Source organism: Leopardus geoffroyi, chromosome B1 (genome assembly GCF_018350155.1).
Source record: "Leopardus geoffroyi isolate Oge1 chromosome B1, O.geoffroyi_Oge1_pat1.0, whole genome shotgun sequence".
Classification (NCBI taxonomy): Eukaryota; Metazoa; Chordata; class Mammalia; order Carnivora; family Felidae; genus Leopardus; species Leopardus geoffroyi.
In genome coordinates, this window is record NC_059327.1 from 135,842,003 (window position 1) to 135,862,913 (window position 20,911).

The 20,911-nt window shown below is 37.4% G+C and overlaps 1 protein-coding gene across 14 annotated transcripts in view; it reads left to right on the forward strand.

The window, feature by feature from the left end:
• WDFY3 (WD repeat and FYVE domain containing 3) overlaps positions 1-20,911 on the forward strand; it is a 279,628-nt gene that overhangs the window by 165,558 nt on the left and 93,159 nt on the right. For all 14 annotated transcript variants that reach the window (XM_045473462.1, XM_045473464.1, XM_045473463.1 and 11 more), the window contains 10 exons: positions 77-189; positions 2,486-2,717; positions 4,946-5,046; positions 5,186-5,404; positions 10,084-10,265; positions 12,259-12,490; positions 14,099-14,259; positions 16,505-16,616; positions 18,356-18,546; positions 19,952-20,104. In XM_045473462.1, coding sequence (XP_045329418.1) covers positions 77-189; positions 2,486-2,717; positions 4,946-5,046; positions 5,186-5,404; positions 10,084-10,265; positions 12,259-12,490; positions 14,099-14,259; positions 16,505-16,616; positions 18,356-18,546; positions 19,952-20,104 — 1,696 coding nt within the window. The remainder of the gene's footprint in view (positions 1-76; positions 190-2,485; positions 2,718-4,945; positions 5,047-5,185; positions 5,405-10,083; positions 10,266-12,258; positions 12,491-14,098; positions 14,260-16,504; positions 16,617-18,355; positions 18,547-19,951; positions 20,105-20,911) is intronic.

Sequence of the window (20,911 nt, forward strand, 5' to 3'; positions counted from 1 at the left end):
CATATTTTGTGTTTGGTTTGTGAATTATGTAATGTTCTCAATCAAGGAATAACTGCTTTCTTTCTCTCTTCTTTAGGGAGTTTTTACGTTTGGCAAGTCCATTAAATTGTGGTGCCTGGGACAAAAAACTGCTAAAACAATATAGGGTCCACAAACCAAGTTCACTGAGTTATGAGCCAGAGATGAGAAGTAAGTTGACCTTTGAAGCTGCCTTTTTTGGTTATTTTGTAGATGAAAATCATGTAGGGAATAAATACTACCTCAACAAGTTTTACTGTGGAAAAAAAAAAAGGAAAGGAAAGGGATTGTTGTTATTTAAATGAGGAAACGTAAAATCTGGTTGTCTGAAGAAGGGACAGCTGGGGGTGAACAAGGAATCACAATGTAAGCAGGGTCCAGAGGAGATGAGAATGACTAGCAGAGTAACACTTGGCCTGGACGAGATAGTACCTCTTTCTCAGAGGATTCATAATTTCTTTGCCTCTTTCAAGTAGCCTTTGCCGCCTGAACTAGAGCGGTCGCTAGATTCCTAACAGGCCACGGGTTTGCAGGACAGCTCCTGCAGGAGGATATGGACGATAGGATGTCAAAAATACTGTTAAAAGGCGTTGAAGAGAGAGACATATCAAGGAGTATAGGTTGAGTAGGGAAGTGTGAGACCAGGTGGCCAGTGACAGGCTGGGAGAAAAGGGATCGATCACTGGACTGGAGAATAACAAGTAGGCCAAAAAAGCAAATGTAGTGAGAGAAAAGGAGTGAACTGGAGGGCGCAGGGGGCGGGGGAGACAGTGGCAATAAAAACTGGAGGAGTGGAACAGAGAAAAGGACCATGCCTAACCTGTGGCTCTGGAGTGAAGTGGAGGTGAAAGGTGATCCTAGAAGGAGAAGTGGGGTGTTAGATGGGTCTCTCCTGTGGACCTTGACATCTGGCACACTGGCAGTAGCCAGCGCAGAGAAGACGGGCTGAAATGCCAGCAGCAGCAGATGGCACTTGGGTAGACAGGTATGTGGTAGCACTGCTGAGGAGGTGCCCCCGAGGGGAGTTTGCGCCTTGAGCTGTTGGGAGGCTGCTGGCGGCCAGAGTGCAGGCACCGCCTGCCTACCAGTCTGGCGGGGACCGTGGCAGTGAACAGATGCCCAGCAGATTCCACCCCAGCCACGGGAGAATTCTGCACCCTGCACCACCTTTCCTCCCGAAGCGAATTCTGTGGTTTTGTTGGTTTTTTTCCCTTTACGATTCATTCTGTATAATCGTTAGCCATACTGATTGGCGTTTGTTTGGATGGATTGAAGTAACCACTACTAGCGAAGCAGGAAAGCATAAAACTTAGGAAAGTAGAACAGCCGCCCTGAAAGGATGTAGTGATCATGTGGGTCATCCCCGAGTTCTTTCAGGTGAGAATGCCAAAGATTAAGCGCCCACCAACTGTTATTTCAGCCTTAACTTTTTACCCCCTGCCACTTATCATCCGTGATTAGTGAATGCTGTGTTTTGGAAGCTAAGATGTTTTGAGTTCCAGCGTCGTTTTATTGGCAAACAGAAAGTATTTCAGTTTTCCATTATCTATCACTATACCTCCCCTAGATGTGTATATACTTTTTTGTTACTGTCGTTTTTGTACTTAACACAGTTTGAATTGAATTGTGATTTCCTTCGCAAAGCATAGAAACAAAAATAGTTCCTTTCTCTAAGAGAATATTGAAATACATCTAGAGTTGCCTGAATGCTTAGCACAGTTAAAGCATTAGCACAGTTAAGAGAGTAAACAGTTACATTTGTGTGGTTTATCTTGAGAGAGAATATTTTCTCCATTCATTACATTTGTAATATCTTCCTAAAAAATAGACCAGTTTGTTTCAAATTTCTCTCTTTATTCTTCAAACTGTCACCATGTGCATGCATATAGCATTTTTTTAATTCAACTAATTTTGTGTTTATATATTTGATTGTGATGGTTGTAAGGGAAGAGTGAAAAGTAGGGAGAAAATGGGAGAGAAACAAGTTTTTGCTATTTATCTCTGATTTTTTTTTTAATAAAGATGACCCATCTCTTTCCATTGTAATCCTTCTTGAATATTGTGCTTTCTTGTGAAAGAGAAATAATAATTTGTGAAATAAAAGTATAATCTAATCTGGTTTTTAAAAACATGATCTGTAATTTATAAGTGAATTACATTGTAACAGAGGTTTGAATAGTGGTTACTGGAAATTTTTATTCTTATTTGTACTCTGTAGTTTTCCACAACACATCCTGCAATGTGTTTATGCCTTTAGTAATAAGTAGAAAATGAAACACATCCTATTTAAGTTGAAAAATGAGCATAAAATACATTAAAACTGGATATTAGCTTTGATGTGTAAGAGTAAAATTATTACATATATTGAAACTAAAGAGTGGTATTTAAAAATAAGTCAACCTTGTAAAGCAATTATTTTAAAAATCTACATGGAATTTTTTCCCAAGAGAGTTTCTTTGACTTACAGGTAGCATGATCACATCTATGGAAGGCCTGGGTTCTGATAATGTTTTCAGCTTACATGAAGATAACCATTACCGGATAAGCAAGAGCCTGGTAAAATCTGCAGAAGGAAGTACTGTACCCCTAACTAGGGTGAAGTGTCTGGTCTCCATGACAACCCCACATGACATCAGACTTCATGGGTCATCAGTTACTCCAGCTTTTGTTGAATTTGACACATCCCTTGAAGGGTTTGGGTAAGGAATTTGCAGGGTAGCCAAGCCTTATTAGATTATTTTATGCCTCCTACTTGCCTTTGGCAAATCGATCCTTGGTTTTAAAAATACTTAGTTAAAATATGCTATATATTTTGTATTCCCAAATGATTGAGTTCTTTGAGCATGTTATTTTAAGGTTTTTAGATTTAATTATTTTCATTTATTTTTTTTATTTAAAAATGTTTTTTTAATGTTTATTTTTGAGAAAGAGGGAGACAGAGCAAGTAGGAGAGGGGCAGAGAGAGAGATACAGAATCCAAAGAAGGCTCCAGGCTCTGAGCTTGTCAGCACAGCCCGACACGGGGCTCAAACCCACGAAAGGCAAGATCATGACCTGAGCTGAAGTCAGATGTTTAACTGACTAAACCACTCAAGCGCCCCTAGATTTAATTATTTTGAATTATTATATTAAATAAGTTGATATATTAAAGGAGTCAGTAATCTAAGATCCATGGTCCAATTTTTTTTTTTCAATATATGAAATTTATTGTCAAATTGGTTTCCATACAACACCCAGTGCTCATCCCAAAAGGTGCCCTCCTCAATACCCATCACCCACCCTCCCCTCCCTCCCACCCCCCATCAACCCTCAGTTTGTTCTCAACAGTCTCTTATGCTTTGGCTCTCTCCCACTCTAACCTCTTTTTTTTTTTTTTTTTTCCCTTCCCCTCCCCCATGGGTTTCTGTTAAGTTTCTCAAGATCCACATAAGAGTGAAAACATATGGTATCTGTCTTTCTCTGTATGGCTTATTTCACTTAGCATCACACTCTCCAGTTCCATCCACGTTGCTACAAAAGGCCATATTTCATTCTTTCTCATTGCCACGTAGTATTCCATTGTGTATATAAACCACAATTTCTTTATCCATTCTTCAGTTGATGGACATTTAGGCTCTTTCCACAATTTGGCTATTGTTGAGAGTGCTGCTATAAACATTGGGGTACAAGTGCCCCTATGCATCAGTACTCCTGTATCCCTTGGGTTAATTCCTAGCAGTGCTATTGCTGGGTCATAGGGTAGGTCTATTTTTAATTTTCTGAGGAACCTCCACACTGCTTTCCAGAGCAGCTGCACCAATTTGCATTCCCACCAACAGTGCAAGAGGGTTCCCGTTTCTCCACATCCTCTCCAGCATCTATAGTCTCCTGATTTGTTCATTTTGGCCACTCTGACTGGCGTGGGGTGATATCTGAGTGTGGTTTTGATTTGTATTTCCCTGATAAGGAGCGACGTTGAACATCTTTTTTTTGTTGTTGTTTGGTAAATAAGGTTTTATTTTAACATAGCCACAGTCAATTATGTAAGTATGGTGTGTGGCAGCTTTCATGCGAGAATGGCAGAGTTGAATAGTCATGACAAACTCTCTGGTCTGCAAAGCATAAAATGTTTATGGTCCGGCCCTCCCAGAAAATGTTCGTCAACCTTTGATTTAGAACAATAGGTCATATGCAAATTAAAATTATATTAGAAGCTCTTTGGGTTTAATCATCATCCTTTTCCATAAATTACCTAGTTTAGTACCTTAAACATCGTAAATAGTCAATGACTATTACATCAAATGAGTCAAGTGGCAGAAAATGCTATAGTAGCAGAAGCAACAATAAAGAATCTATGGAGAATCTAGAAGAACTTATAAAATCCATGAGCTTCAAAACAGACACAAATGCTAATATTGATAGATCTATGTCTATACTAGTTGTCTGTGGGATTCATATACACCAATCTAAAATTATATGTAAACTATACGTAAAACTATATATAATTTGTGTTTTAAGAACACTGTCATGGGTTATTATTGAATGGTGGATTAAAACCTATTTTGGAATAGTCAGAACCAATCAGAACAGAAGAGGATGACTCACTGGAAAAGGGCACAAGGGAATTTTTCTGCAGTGATGAAATGGTTCCAGGTGTCTTGAACATGCTTGTACATTGGTACATTTTACCATATGCGACCTATACTTTGATTTTTTTTTTTAATTTAAAATAAAAGTGATGCCATTGGAGATTTTGTAAAGTATATCTTTCAGCACTCGTACGTATTTAAAATGAGGGAAGGACTTTATTAGGCATCCAGATTTATTCCATGATCTCTTCGCTCAAGTTACCCTGAAATGATGACAGTTTATTTCACTATGGTAAGCGCATAGTGATAAGAGAAGAAAATGGTTAATCTCTAATATGTACATTGTCTTTTCTTAATAGCTGCTTGTTCCTGCCCAGTTTGGCCCCCCATAATGCCCCCACAAACAATGCTGTCACAACAGGTCTTACCGATGGGGCCGTGGTCAGCGGCATTGGTTCCGGTAAATATTACTTACTTTGCTCCTGAGATTCGTTGTTTTTTAGTAGGCTCTATTTTCTTTAGAGTTTATTGCCTTCTCTTTAAAATGTACGTATGAATCAACACACTCTTTCGTTGTTATTTTTCTCTTTTTATTTTAGGTGAAAGATTCTTCCCTCCTCCATCTGGCTTAAGCTACTCTAGCTGGTTTTGTATTGAACATTTTAGTTCTCCTCCAAATAACCACCCTGTCAGACTTCTTACTATTGTGCGCCGAGCAAATTCTTCTGAGCAGCATTACGTGTGCCTTGCCGTCGTTCTGTCAGCAAAAGACCGATCTCTGATTGTCTCCACCAAAGAGGAACTACTCCAAAACTATGGTCAGTATCTGTTTCTTTTTGCTTCCTGTAAACATTAAAAATATTAAACATCATTATAATACTCATCTTTAACGTCCAGCTAGTAATTCTTTTCCAGTTTAAACTATTATAGAACAGGTTATATGAAATGTTGAATATTGTTTACCAGTGAATTTTAAGGCACTTTTCAAAGAGACTTAGATAGAAAACAATGGATATAGTTCCTAAAATAAAGAGTCATCTCTACTTGCCAAGAAATCGCAGCTTTCACTAGGAAAGCAGATTGCTTGTTTGATATATTTTAGTAAGGATTTTCATTGACCATGAATTCTGCTTAACTAATGAATATTCAGCGAGCACCTGCCTACCATATGTGCCACTCTGTGCTAGACACAATAACATTTTAATTACTTTATCCATCACTTACCTTCAAGACTTAATACGTACCATTTAATAATCCTAATTCTCTCCGACATGCCATAATGTTACGTTGCTATCCAACAGAACTTCAAACTCAAGACATTCATGAATATCTTTCTAAATGATTTAAACAACATAAAATATAACTTTCAGTTTACTGAATGTTCTTTGCTCTGAATATAAGCATTTGTAATATAAATATACCTCTTTTTTTTATCATCTACTAAATTTACCTTTTAATTAACTGAATAATACCACATACTGCTTCACATATTGGTATTCAAAAATTTGAATGTTAGCTTAATTAGATGGTAAGGCCTTTTTTCTTAATATTCTTCATAACTAGCACAGAGGCAGGCATCAATACAGTGTCACTGCTTTAAAATTCTTACAAGGACACTTTATTTGATCCTGTTGATGTTTTTCCTCCTAATTTAAACTCTCTTCAGTCTTGCAGATACCCACTCTTTTGACCTCCTTTTTATACTTTTCCTTCAACACTTTTCTTTTCCATCTTCCACTTCAAATTAGTATTCTCCAAGGTGTCATCTTTAGTGTTTGTACTCATCCTGCTGTCTTAAGAGAAAAAAAAAAAAATCTATGTCTGTTAAATTTAGGTCTTTTTAATCCCAGCAGTTCCAGAATTAATTTTTGTTTGTCTGTATCCCAGGATTTCTCATTTTTTGTTTCATTTTTTATTTTTTTTAAGTGTATTTATTAGAGAGAGATGTGAGTGGGGAGGAGCAGAGAGCGAGGGAGAGAGAGAATCACAAGCAGGCTCTGTGCTGCCAGTGTAGAGCCCAACACAGGTATCAAACTCATGAAACTGAGAGATGATGACCTGAGTCAATACCAAGAGTTGGATGCTTAACCTACTGAGCCATTCAGGTGTCCATCTCCTCATATTTTAACTGCAAGTTAGACATTCATATGAATACAGCTCATATGGAATGTTTCTTCTTTATAAAACCTGCATCTCTTTCTGTTTTCCTGCTTGCTAAATGACACTCCCCACTACCAGTTTAGCCCAGCTAAAAATCTCAATATCACCCCTTCCGCTAAGTCTTACTACATGTGCTTCCTTCGTATTTTTTTTAATGTTTATTTACTTATATTGAGAGAGAGAGAGAGAGAGGGAGAGAGAGAATCCCAAGAAGGCTCCACTTTGTCTGCAGAGCCTGACACAGGGCTCAGACCCACAAACCATGAGATAATGACCTGAGCCAAGATCAAGAGTGGGATGCTCAACCAATTGAGCTACCCTGGCACCCCTTCCTTCATATTTCTTGAATCTCCCCTTCCTCTTATGCCCACTGTCATGGATCTTACTTAATTTTTTTTTTAATTTTTTAAATGTTTGTTTATTTTTGAGAGAGAGAGGGAGCAGGGGCAGGGGAGGGGCAGAGAGAGAGAGGGAGACACAGAATCCAAAGCAGGCTGGCTCCAGGCTCTGAGCTGTCAGCACAGAGCCTGAGGCGGGGCTTGAACTCGAGAGTCATTTGATCGTGACTTGAGCCGAAGTTAGACACTTAACCGACTGAGCCACCCAGGTGCCCCATCTTACTTAATTTTTTTATCAGTTATCTGGACTTTCAAGATTTTAATTCTTTATATTTGTCTTTGGTTACCCTACTAGAACTGTGGTAAATTATATTACACAATGTAATTTATTACCTTAGTAATCTAGGCAGCCCTGCCACCTAAAACATGTAAAATATTCTGTAAAAGTATGAGTGAATGAACAAATGAACAAACAAGCAAGAAAAAAAAGGAAAATATGAGAAAGGGAAATGATGAGAAAATAATAAGTAAAGTGAATAATAATGGGAATTTGGAAAAAGAATAGAATTTAATGGAAAAGTTAAGGAATGGGTCTAGGGATATTTCCTTAAACTAGGAGAATGTTTTCTAACTCTGTATCATTTTCATGAAATGTAATTTGCAAGACTACTATAGTCCATATATCACTAGAAATTACAGGAATAGATACATTAGCTTTAGATGATGATACTACTACAAGGATCCATCCTCTGAACAGCTGTAGCCCATTAAGCCTAGGTAATTAAGAGTTGTCAGAAACCAGTTGGCTCACCAAGATCTCCTGACATACCACTGAATGCTGGATGTGGCTTAGACTAAGCCTGATGCAGAATGTGAAACTCAGAAAATTTTTGTGAGTAAAATCTTCTACAATTCTGGAGAAGATTCAGTCTGTTAACAGGAAAGAAAAGGGAAGAGTTCTTGGTTTCACCCATACCTTTTATCTTTTCTTTCACATCCTTTGGTCTATACAGTAGACCTTTCAGAGTTGTTTGACCCCGCTTTTCATCTAGGTTGTTCAGTTCTGTTCCTGTATCAGATCACCTATCGATTAGATTCTGCTTTTCTTAATTCATCAATAGATGTATATTCTGAATTGTCATTTTAAAATGTAATCTTGGCCTGTCAGTATATGCAGATATTTTAAGATTCTAAAAATTAGTATTTTATTTGTAATTCTTTCATCGTATAATTTAAAGTTTTATCATTTAGTGTATTTCCTTGTATGTACTTATCCTGAAAAACGGTGAATCTGCTGTATGTTACATGGTTACAGATTAGCTCTTTTTAAAGTTTTTGGTGGGGAGGGTGGAGCAGTGAGTTTTTAACATCTGGATATACACTGTTGTCTCATCACTTCTTGAATGCTTAAAAATTAAATTAATTTTTAATTAGCTTAACATTAAGATTGAATTAATATTGACCCATTATTTCCTGGCAAGATCAGGCAACATACTGGGTAGCAGAGAGAAACCAGATTGGAGTCAGGAAGTGATTGCAGAATATTAGGAAATAATCAGAGTTGTCTGGTGAAGCAGGAAGCTTGGATCAAAAAATACCTTTCCATGCAGCCACTGTGGAAAACAGTATGACCTTTCCTCAAAAAACTTAAAAATAGAATTACCATATGATCCGATAATTCCACTACTGGATATTTACGAAAAGAAAATGAAAACATTAGGGGCACCTGGGTGGCTCAGTCCATCAAGTGTCTTACTCTTGATTTTGGCTCAGGTCATGATATCATGGTTGGGAGATCGAGCCCCATGTCGGGCTCTGCACTGAGTGTGGAGCCTGCTTGAGATTCTCTCCCTGCCTCCCTCTGCGCCTTCTCCATTTGCATACATACTCTCTCTTACAATAAAAAATTTTTAAAAAGGAAAATAAAACATTAATTCAAAAAGATATGTGTGCCCCTGTGTTTATAGCAGCATTATTTACGATAGCCAAGATAATGGAACCAACCCAAGTGTCTGTCAATAGATGAATGGATAAAGAAGATGTGATATATATATATATATATATATATATATATATATATATATATACATACACACACATATATATACAATGGAATATTACTCAGCCATAACAGGGGATGAGTTTTTGCCATTTGTAACAACATGGATGGAAACTATAGGGCATTAAGCTCAGTGAAATAAGTGAGTCGGAAAAAGACAAATACCATATGATTTCACTCATGTGGAATGTAAGAAGCAAAATGAAGGAACAAAGGAGAAAATAAGACAAATCAAGAAACAGACTCTTAACTAACTGAGGGAAGGTAGGTAGGGGATGAATATAATAGGAGAAGAAGTTTGAATAGTACACTTAACATGAGGAGCACTATGTAATGTCCAGAATTGTTGAATCACTGTATTATACACACAGTATGTTCACTTTACCAGAATTAAAATTTTGAAATGACTGAATGAATGAATGAACAGATAAAGCTTTCCACTCCATAAATCACCTCCCTACTCTCAGCTGTCATCAGGCAGGGGCCAGAGCAGTACAGCCGCACACTAAGAACAAATAGTTGGCCTCTTGTATCATTGAGCAGAGCATATAGCAAGAGTAAAATTTTTAATTTTCTAACCAATGTTGTAACCAAATGCATGGCAAATGAGAATTTAAAACGACCTTTTATAACAGACCTTTTATGACAGATAATAATCAATTAGCCTCTTTTTGTTGTCTCCTGTAACTTTATTTTATTATCTGTTTTATTTATTTATTACATCATCTATTATAACTTTATTTGATTATAACTATATCTTGAGCAGAAGAAGGCAAAATAGATCTCAGGTTTTACTTCTTCCTGCAGATAAAGCTGTTAAATGGATAGGATATTTTCATTTACATCATCATTATATTTGAACATAAAGTCAAGATCTATATATGAGTAATTGTTAGAATGAGGGTGTTGAGTTTTTTTATTTTTTTCCTCTTTATTTTAGTTGATGATTTTAGTGAAGAATCCTCTTTTTATGAGATTCTCCCATGCTGTGCCCGCTTCCGATGTGGGGAACTTATAGTTGAGGGACAGTGGCATCATCTGGTTTTGGTGATGAGCAAAGGCATGCTGAAAAACAGTACTGCAGCCCTCTATATTGACGGACAGCTTGTTAACACTGTGAAGGTAAGCAGACTCGTGCTTGTAAGTCAACCTGCTTTACCAGGTAGTTTAGGGGTGGGTGTGTTTCTGTGTATGTGTGTTTGCGAGGGGGTATATTTTAAATTGCTGTCTTAATTTTAAATTGACCTTTAGTACCCATTTGAACAATATGTTTAAGAGTCATGTGGCTGGCTAATTCATATCACTTTATTTGAGAAGAATAGAAAGAAGAGGTTCAGGGTACTAAAGAAGTTAGTGAGTATGTCAGCGCTTGAGCCAGATTGCTAAGTGATTCTTCACAACAGAAAAACCAGTTGAAGGATGCCTAAATAACCTATGAAACACACTGTTTTGTCACTTCATTGTTGTTATGCGTTCCAGTAGACTCTATATTCTTTCAGAGCTGGAATTGTTTTTAGTCTTCTTTGTTCTCAGATCACCCAGATTAGTCCCTTGATAATTAGTAGTAGGTGTTCCATTACTGTTTGCTGAATGAATGAGTATGTAAGTATTACTTTAGATATAGATACACCATAATATTCAGAAGAGAGGCGAGAGAGTTGAAATAACCAATAAAGAGTCAAAAGTTCCTTTTTTGCGTCAGGATGAATGCTGCTAGTTACTTTCGATAGAACTCAGCTAGCAACCTGTTGAAATCACACGTTAGCTTCTAAAGGATAGTATCTGTTTTTATAGCGATTATCACTTGAAAGAAGCAACAAAAGCAAAGTTTGTCCTTTTGTGTGAATTAAAGTTTAAAAGGCAGTGAAATCGACAGCTTCCTTGAAGACATTTCCTTCATTAATGATACCTTATTGTGACATTGTGTTTCAATATGATAAACACTAAAATGCATTCTGTAATGCATGTATGCATTATGCATGTATGTAATGCATAAAACTGTTAAATGGATAGGGTATTTTCCTTTTTTTTTTTTGTACATATGATTGCATTTGAAATGGGCTTGTAGATTCTCTGGGAGTTTGCTTGTTTGTTATTTTTATTACTTTTAATAAATAATTTTTTATTTTTTACATTTTTTCCTTTGTACATATGATTGCATTTGAAATGGGCTTGTAGATTCTCTGGGAGTTTGCTTCTTTGTTATTTTTATTATTTTTTAAAATAAAAATGTCCTCAGCTTCTAGAATCGAGAGGTAGGAGATTTTTCATTGATTTTTTTTACATCATCATCATCATCACTGTGCCTGTTAGAAGTCAACAGTCCTGTGAAACCAACTTTAGGCCACGTGTTGGTCTCCACACTCATGCTGTTAACATCACTGGGAAGTGTAATATATGGAACGATAGATGTGATCTGAAGCTAGGACAGTTGTTAGAACAAAACGATCAACCGAAATGTCCTTCATACTATCGAGCGATAGAAAGCTGCCTGTACCACAAGAAACAACTTGATTTCTTGATTATCTCTTATACTTTATCTATTTATTATTAAATGAATTGAATGATAATTTTGGCAACTTGTCAGTAAACACTAGTGTGAGAATGTGTTTTATATTGAGATTAAAATGTGTGTGTATAAATTATATAATAGACTTAATTTTTATAATTTCTATAGCACTTTACCCATTATAAAACACTCTTCATGAATTATTTTAGTTGACAGACTCAGATTGAAGGTAACCCAGATAATTTCAAGACTACTTGAATTCTATAGTAGGGAAACTCTGTTTTTATATCAACCCCAAAATTTCATGCAAGCATCATTAATTTGATATGGAAACCACCCAGACAGTAACAGTAACTCTCTATTTGATGTTGCCCTTTCTGGCGTTAGATAGTTTATATCTGAGAGTTGGATGATAACAAATCCTTCTTCCACATCAGGTTCCAGAATCTTGGCCTTCCTCATAGCTCTCAACCCAGCCTCTTTTGTACATTTATAAAGTTGGATGGCTTTGGGAATTGGAAGCTATACACAAAAAGTAGCTATTTTCCTGATGAAAGTGGGGTTCTTTTTGTTCTATCTCACACGTTGCTTTCACTCTTCTTACAGCTGCATTATGTTCACAGTACCCCTGGGGGTTCGGGTTCTGCAAACCCACCAGTGGTCAGCACAGTCTATGCGTATGTTGGCACTCCACCTGCCCAGCGCCAGATTGCTTCACTGGTTTGGCGCCTGGGACCCACGCATTTTCTGGAAGAAGTTTTACCTCCTTCAAATGTTACTACCATTTATGAACTGGGACCAAATTATGTTGGAAGCTTTCAGGCCGTATGTATGCCATGTGAGTAACTTATTCTTTAAAGTTGTGTAAAACTTATTCCTGCCACGTAGATACATGAATAAGTGCATGTACCTGTGTACGTACAGGTTTACATATAGGGCGTATATACGGTTCTACATTAGGTTTATCTTTAAAAAAGCCTTCTCCTTCACTTTTCTTCAGTGTGATAGTGTTCACCACTCATTCCTGTTCCAAATGCTCTCCTTCACTGATCATGCTGTTCTTTCCTGATTTTTGTCTTCATGCTCCATCACTAATTTTCTAGTTTATCTTATTGGCTCCAAGATGTGTGTACCCTCTAAGAGTCTAACCACAGCCTTCTTTCTGTAATTTCTCTTACTACATAAAGCATTTTAAAGTGTATCTATTCTGGTTAAAAGAAGGAGAGGTGTTTCCAGAAAAGACAAACACATATTTTTTTTTTTTACGTTAGACTAATTAATATTTTCTTCATTCCTTTATTCCTACAGTCCACTCTTGTCCTTTCTCCCAAAAGGTAGAGTCAAAGGAACCAATACTAAGCTGTGATTCCTTTGTAATACTCTTTCCAAGTGATGCCCTCATCCTCTTATTCTCATTCTCCCGAAGCTCTCAGAAGAGTTGGGATAAGTGTAGTAAGCAATAAAAATCCTGTGGCTAAGTAATTTGTTACTCACATACTTGATTTAGATACCATCTGGTAATAGCTAACACTGAGCATCGGTACGTGCAAATAAGTTAATACACATGAAGGAGATAGTTGTTCTGGAGCTCTTCATAAATGTTTGTTCATCTCCTCCAAACTTTGGTGTTTACGTACTGTTTTTCTAATCCCGATTTTACAGATGAAAAAACTAAAGCCCAGAGATGTGTCGGTCATGCATCTTTTAAGTGATAAAAGCAGAGATTCAAACTTAAGCCACCTAGGTCTGAAACTTGTATTCTTAACTCCTCTGCTACATTGTTTATTTTATTTTTTTTTTTAACTTTTTACGTTGTTTAGAAGAATATAGGGAGGCCCATCTGAGCACTCTTGTCAGGGAGGATACCTGGTGCTACAGAGCTTACAGGCCTTCCACTCATGTTCATTCTCTTTCTCCTTTGATCCTTGAGGAAATGTTTTGTGATTTGTTTGATAACAGTTAAAACTCTTTCCCCTTACATTATGCTGTTTGTAAAACACATTTTAAGAATAAAACTTGGAATGTAAAGGTCTATGACTAGCGGATTTTCTCTATTTTCTAAAGAGAAATAAATAAATAGCTGAAAACTTAAATAGAATAGTTTTTCAATGTAGCTCCCTTGCTCCACTTTAAAAGATTTTGGGGTCACTTGGGTGGCTCAGTCGGTTAAGCATCTGACTCTTGATTTCAAGTCGGGTTCATGAGTTTGAGCCCCACATCAGACTCTATGCTTGACAGCATGGAGCCTGCTTGGGTATTCTCTCTCCCCATTTCTCTCTCTGCCCCTCCCTGACTCATGCTCTCTCTGTCTCTCTCTCAAAACAAATAAACTTAAAAAAAAAATAGATTCTCAACTCTACCCATTTAAAAATAGTAAGAATAAAAAATTTGTGTTAGGATAGGAGAAATAGTGACAATTTTGAAAAGGATCATTCTTCTTTTGAAGGTAAAGATACAAAGTCTGAAGGTGTAGTCCCATCTCCTGTGTCATTAGTACCAGAAGAAAAAGTATCATTTGGCCTCTATGCACTCTCTGTGTCTTCCCTAACGGTGGCAAGAATCCGGAAAGTGTACAACAAGTTGGACAGCAAAGCCATCGCTAAGCAGGTAAGCAGAATGATTTCCTAGTAAACTGTGGCTGCTTTTCTCAGGAACAGTGTTTCCGAGCTTTGTTACAGGTACCACCCAAGTATGAGTAGTCCCTGAAAATAATGCCTTTTATGTATTGTTTATATCTGTTTTATTTGGCTTTGGGTTTAAGCCAAAACATGCTTAGATAATTAGCTTAATTTGGAAAAGTGAGAATTTCCTTCTAAGTGCATGGTTTATATTAATCCTTATATTTTTTTTGGCAGTTAAATTGAACTGCAGATAACTAAAGAAAATAATTGCTATGTGCCAGGTATCATTTGATTTAGGTCACAGCAGAAGATACAGAGAAAATCCCTGCCTTTGTGGTTCTTACACGGTAGTGGAGAGACAAATGATAATAACTAAGAAAATAACCTAATCATAGGATATGTTAGAAGATGAAGAGTGCTCTGCAAAAAAATAAGGAAAAGTGATCAGTTTATGGTGTTAAATAGATGATGAGAGGAGGCCTCATGGTGAAGGTGAAATTGGAGAAGACTTGCGAGAAGTGAGGCAGCAAGTCATGAAAATATAGGCATGGCACAGCATCGGGGGCGGGAGGCAGGCAGGGGGAGTTGTCCCAGCAGTACAAGTGCAAACGCTCTGAGGAAGGTGCATGCCTGCCACGGAGGCAGGTGCGACTAGAGCAAATGAGAGAAAACCGGGTAGTAGGAGAGGAATTCAAACAGGTAATGGGCACTAGACCACTTAGGGTTTATAGGCAGTGGTAAAGGTGTTGGCTTTAAGTAACATGGGAAGCGTTATAGGGTTCCAGACCTAACGAATGAGATGTCGTGACTGACTTTTTAGCCAGGGTGACTATGACCTCTATTAAGAATAGATTGAAGGGAGACAAAGATAGGAAAAAGGCGAGTAGTTTTGTTTTGTAATAATTCGTATAAGTGATGATGGGTTTGTGAACAGGGGTGATAGCAGTGGCTGTGATGAGAAATGAATAGATTTGAGGTCTCTTTTGAAGATCAAGCTAATAGATTTGGTGATTGGGTGTGAAATGTGAGGGAAAGGAAGGAATCAAGGATAACTCTGAGGTTTTTTGCTCTAACAGTGAAGAAAATAGAGTTACTTTTTCTGATTTGGAGAAAACTTCAGGAAGAGCAGTTTTGAGAGGAACACTGAGAACTGTGTTTTGGGAAAATTGAGCAGCATATTAGATACCTTAGCAGAGATCTCAAAGCCATTGAAAATATGAATCTGAAGTTCAGGGGAGGGGAGAGATTTGAACCATAGATGTTCAGAGGTGGTATTTAAAGCCACAAGACTGGGTGCTCTCAGCAAAGTGTAGATAGATGTGGAAAGGGACAGACTGAGACCTGGAACATCCAGGACTGTGGAGCTGGAGAGATCAAGAAGAACCAGCAGGAAACAGTGAGGAGCTACAGCTAACAAGAAAGGAGAGAAACTAGGAGAGTTTGATGTGGTGGAAATCCATGATTTGCCATGGCAAATGTGTCTGGTCAAGAAAGACTGAGGACTGATGACCAGTGGGTCTAGTGATGTGAGTGTCATCAGTGAGCTTGGCAAGGTGTTTTGGCTGATTAGGGGAGGCAAAGCCCAGGGGGAAGGAGACCAACAGACTGGAAGGAAAGGATTTGGGAACAGTAAGTATTAACAGTCGTTTGACTGTAAATACATGTACCATCTTCCAGGGAACATGAACTATACGTAAATTTAGTTCTACAGGTAACAGTAGAATTAAAGTCTTAGGATTGCGTTTGCTTTGAAAGCTCATTACGTGTATGAGGGTGTACACGTGCAAAACTTAACATGTCCTTTCTGTAGGCATATTTTATCTGTAAACACTTGAATAATTTATGTGACGTTTACTTGGAAATGAAGTGAAGCTAATATTATGTTCACTAATCAGAAATACTGTGAGGCAGTGAATGACAAGAACTTTTAAACTATGACAGTTTCATTCAGAAAGACCCTTGAAACTGTTTCCAAGGCCCCCTCACCATCTTTATCTGAGCAGATTGTATTTAATTTACTTTCTGTGAGTTTCTACCCATTGGAAGAGCTCATACATTTTAAAAACATGAATGCCCATGTTTTTAGTATTCTGATAAGGAGAGAAAGAAATGATATGGTACCAGTCAGGTCTTTTTTTTTTTTTTTTTCTTTTTTTCCTTTTCCAGTAAAATGTTCAGACTGTTCTTCTATAGTTACATTTCTTTTTTTTTTTTCCTTTCTTATTCTTCAGTTAGGCATTTCCTCTCATGAGAATGCCACTCCCGTGAAGTTGATACACAATTCAGCAGGACATCTTAATGGGCCTGCACGGACAGTTGGGGCTACTCTGATTGGATACCTGGGTGAGTCAGATTGTCTTACTGTTTTAAACTTCTTTATTTACCTTCAAATCTGCATTCACTTTTCCTCACAGGAGGAGAGGTGTTTAAATTCGCATTTTATAGTGCCGACCTGTAGCATTCTTGCAATATTTAGAGATTAATGTAACAATCTCAAACTCCAGTCAACTTTAAAAATCATAATCTTTTTAAAAATCCCATTAACTTTGTCCCCCTTTTGTCAGCACTGATGAACGCTGACTATTTCTGTGTAATTTCAAGGTAAATTTCACACTTACATTTAGGGACAGATGTAAAGACTTAGAGAAATATTGATGAAAATTGCATAGTTTTCTTCAGTGTTGGTGACACCCATGAGTGTATCTATTATTTGGAAGTTAGGTAGACATAAGAGCTTTGGAGTGTAAACAGTGAATCCAACTATAGTAAACATTAGAGCTGGTAGACATTCTGCAGAGCCTTATACCTGATGTCTGCTTAAAAAGAGTTGATTTTTTTTTTTTATTAGATAGAATCCTGAGATATAATCCAGTCAGGTGATTCAAAATTCAGAACCAGCCATTCTATATTTAACACACAAATCAATACATAATATTGGTTCTCTTTAGATTAGCAGAAAGTTAGCGTTATGCAAGTCAGACTCCTACATGTTTACCAGACATTGGCAATTTTTATTGCCTCAATATGCACATATCTTAACTTCGGTTTTTTTCTTTAACTACACTGCGTGATAAAGCAGTTTCCTTTATGCTAAGGCACATAGTGCTTTTTCTTTATCTGATAACAGCAAGTATTTACTGAGCCTGAACTATGTCCTTTGCAAAAATATAGCAGCACATGGAATAGTAGAAAGACCAGGGGGTGAAGAATTCAAAGATTGAAGTTCTAGCTCCTATTCTGTCACTCTGTGGCATTACACCAGACATTTGAGTTCTTTAGACTTCAACTTCTTATCTGTCAACTAGTAATATTGGTCCTAATTACCTTACAAGGTAGTTTTCAAAATTTTGTGCCATAATATATGCAAGTATTATGCATGCTGCAAAGCATATAAAAATATAAAACACATGTTAGTTTAATTTTTGGAAGACTCAATCTTGATTAATAGACAAACAACATTCAAACAATGCCTTTTTTTAAAAACAAGGTTAGGAATATAGATGCAATTTTTTTTAGTTGACATGAAGTTAGTTCTCGGCCTGTGTTTCTACATGATTATGCTCTCCTGGGGTCACTGATGCAGTGTTACTCAGACTAGGAGAGCTTTGAGTGATGGTCAGTGAGGTGCCCGGCTTGGCTTCTCTTGGGAATACTTGGTCCTTGCCTGGATGACATCCGCATCCCATTCCCCAATTCAGAGTTAAAGTGCTGTTGCCCTCCCCAAGTTTATTCCCCAGCAGTACCTAATAAAGCATTCTCACTCACCTCAGAAATGTGTTCCCAATGCCTCTGTGCTTTTTCTTTATAGTGTCCAAAGCTACACAGTCGGAACCTTTGGGCTTGCTCTCAAACCCAGCCCTTCTCTACTCACTCCTTTACTCCCACCTCATCTCTGAGAGTGTAGACATTCGCATTTATTACCTTCCACATCCTACCTTGGATTTGTTTTTAGAATTTTTGTTTTAAGATAGAGGTGTTTATTTACTTTTAAGTATAATTTAAAATTAAATACTTCTTAAGATGATTTATTCAGTTCTTGTTTACATGGGGAATTTAATTATTCTTCACTATCTTTTGATCAGGAGTAAGAACATTTGTCCCTAAGCCTGTTGCCACTACTTTGCAGTACATTGGTGGAGCTGCAGCCATCCTGGGCCTGGTGGCCATGGCTTCTGATGTGGAAGGGCTCTATGCAGCAGTCAAGGCCCTGGTTTGTGTGGTCAAGAGTAACCCACTAGCCAGCAAAGAAATGGAAAGAATCAAGGGCTACCAGGTTTGTAACCATAGAGCTTTGCCTTCACTTTACTCGGCATTGAAAAAAAAATCTTCTCAATTTTCATTATACGTATTTTTTTTCAAACTCTGGAAGAATGATCTCATCCAAGTAAACTTTAAAAGTCAGTACTTTTTAGTAAAACTAATGTATTTCAAATGAGAAGATGAATTGTTTATTTTGGCTCAAGCTTTTTAACCTATTGCACCAAATCTCACTTCCTAAACTCTTGAATTAGGCTGTGTTATCTCAGTATAGCTTTGATATATTTCATAGATTTGCTAGTTTGGAGTTATTTTCCTCTATGGAAATAGGAGTGGAATGAAATACAGTCATATTGCCAGCTGCTCTAGAGACTGCCAGATGGGTGATAGATCCAGAGATTTCCCTGTTTTCCTTGTCTCCCCTTCCACACCTGGTCGTCTTTATCCCCCCCTTTACTTACCTAGTGGATGTGAGAGCCACTGTATAATATCTGTGCCATTGCTAATCCTGAATAGTCATGTGGGATTTAAAATATATACAGTGTTCATATATTCACAATCTACTAGGTTTAGGTAGAAAGTGATTTGTCAGAAGAGAAACAAGTATTTGGAGCAAGATTAAATCCCTCTAGTGTAGCTGAAGTACAAATGCCTTTTCTAACTTGTAGCCGGTAGTTCATTAGTAGTGAATAAACTGTTTACTGTTTACTGTAGATTTAATCACACTATTTTGGTAAGTGTTTTATTTTGCAGAACTTTCAAAATGATTGTTGTGGCATATTTTACCATGAAAATATACAAACCATCTAAATGTTCCAACAGTATGAGAATGACTAATAATTCTAAAACCATTCCAGAACCTATCATTCAACCTTTTTCAAAAAATTTTTTTAATGTTTATTTATTGTTGAGAGAGAGAGTGCAAGCAGGGAAGGGCAGTGGGGTGGAAGGAACAGAGGATCGGAAGCAGGCTCTGTGCTGACAACAGACAGCTCGATGTGGGGCTCGAACTCACAAACCGTGAGATCTGACCTGAGCCGAAGTCAAGACGCTTAACCGACTAAGCCATCCAAGCACCCCACATTCACCCATTTTAAAATTGTAATCATAAAGTCTATGTTGCAAAAGAAAAATCCTTTCAATAAAATGTTATGGGGAAAAAGAGAAAAAATTGTATGCATATGATGGCAACAATTTACATATATATGAATTGAAAAGGTAAAAGATATTTTAATGATAGTGATGGGATTACCCTTCATTTCAGATTTCTCTAATGTTCTATTGTCATAATAAAAATATAAAAGTCAGCTTAGAAGTCTTAGGAATTGCTTTACATAGAGGTCTCCCACGTGTGTTTGTGTGTGTGTGTGTGTGTGTTTGTGATGACTGATCAAAGGGCATTTGGTATTGCTTCCTTTTAGTTGCTGGCAATGCTGCTTAAGAAGAAACGTTCCCTCCTCAACAGCCACATTCTCCATCTAACATTTTCCTTGGTGGGAACTGTTGATAGTGGACATGAGACCTCCATTATTCCAAATTCAACTGCCTTCCAGGATCTACTCTGTGATTTCGAAGTATGTACATGAATACTAACTGGTAATGTATAGTCAGTGAATCCATTTCTTATTCTGTATGTTGATAGAGTTAACTTTTAAACACATAGTTTAATATTAAATAATAGTTTAGTATTGAACTATTATTTAAACCCCCTGTGGAGCTGTTGGCTTCATGTGTAGAGAGATCATGTCTCCATCTATATCCCTGCCACCCACAGTGGTGCCTAGTACTTAATGTGTGCTAGCTGTAAAGTCTAGGCTGGAACTCTCTGCCTCATAAATACTGTAAGCTCTGTCTTGTCAGTTATTTTAAATCCCTAACAAACAGGCTGTGTGCCCTAATTGCTTTCCTGAAACGTTATCTGGAAGTGTATTAGCAGCCTGGCCCCATACTCCATCTTTAGTACCCACAGCTCCAGAGCAAATGATGCAGGGTCTCCCTCTTTTCACAGCACTCAGCTCTCTTGCTCACCCTCAGGCAGCACTGTCCTGGCTCCTGTGTCTTTCCCACTGCTTTCCCCATAATTTTCTGGCTTTTACATAAAATCGTCCACTGTCTTTATCTTTTTTATCATTTTCTTTCTTTGAGGTTCTTACCCCATCCCATAGCCTCATCTTCTACAAAGTTGAGCCCTGAATCTGAATCTCTAGCTTGACATCTAATTTCCACACTTAGTTCCGATCTCTTGCTCAACATTTTCGTTTTATGTCCCAGCAACACCTAAACTGAACTTAACCATCCTTCCCCAAATTAGTTCTTCCTTCTAACTTCTGTTTCTATTAATAATACCACCATGTCCCTAGTCACTGAGGCTTGAAATTGAA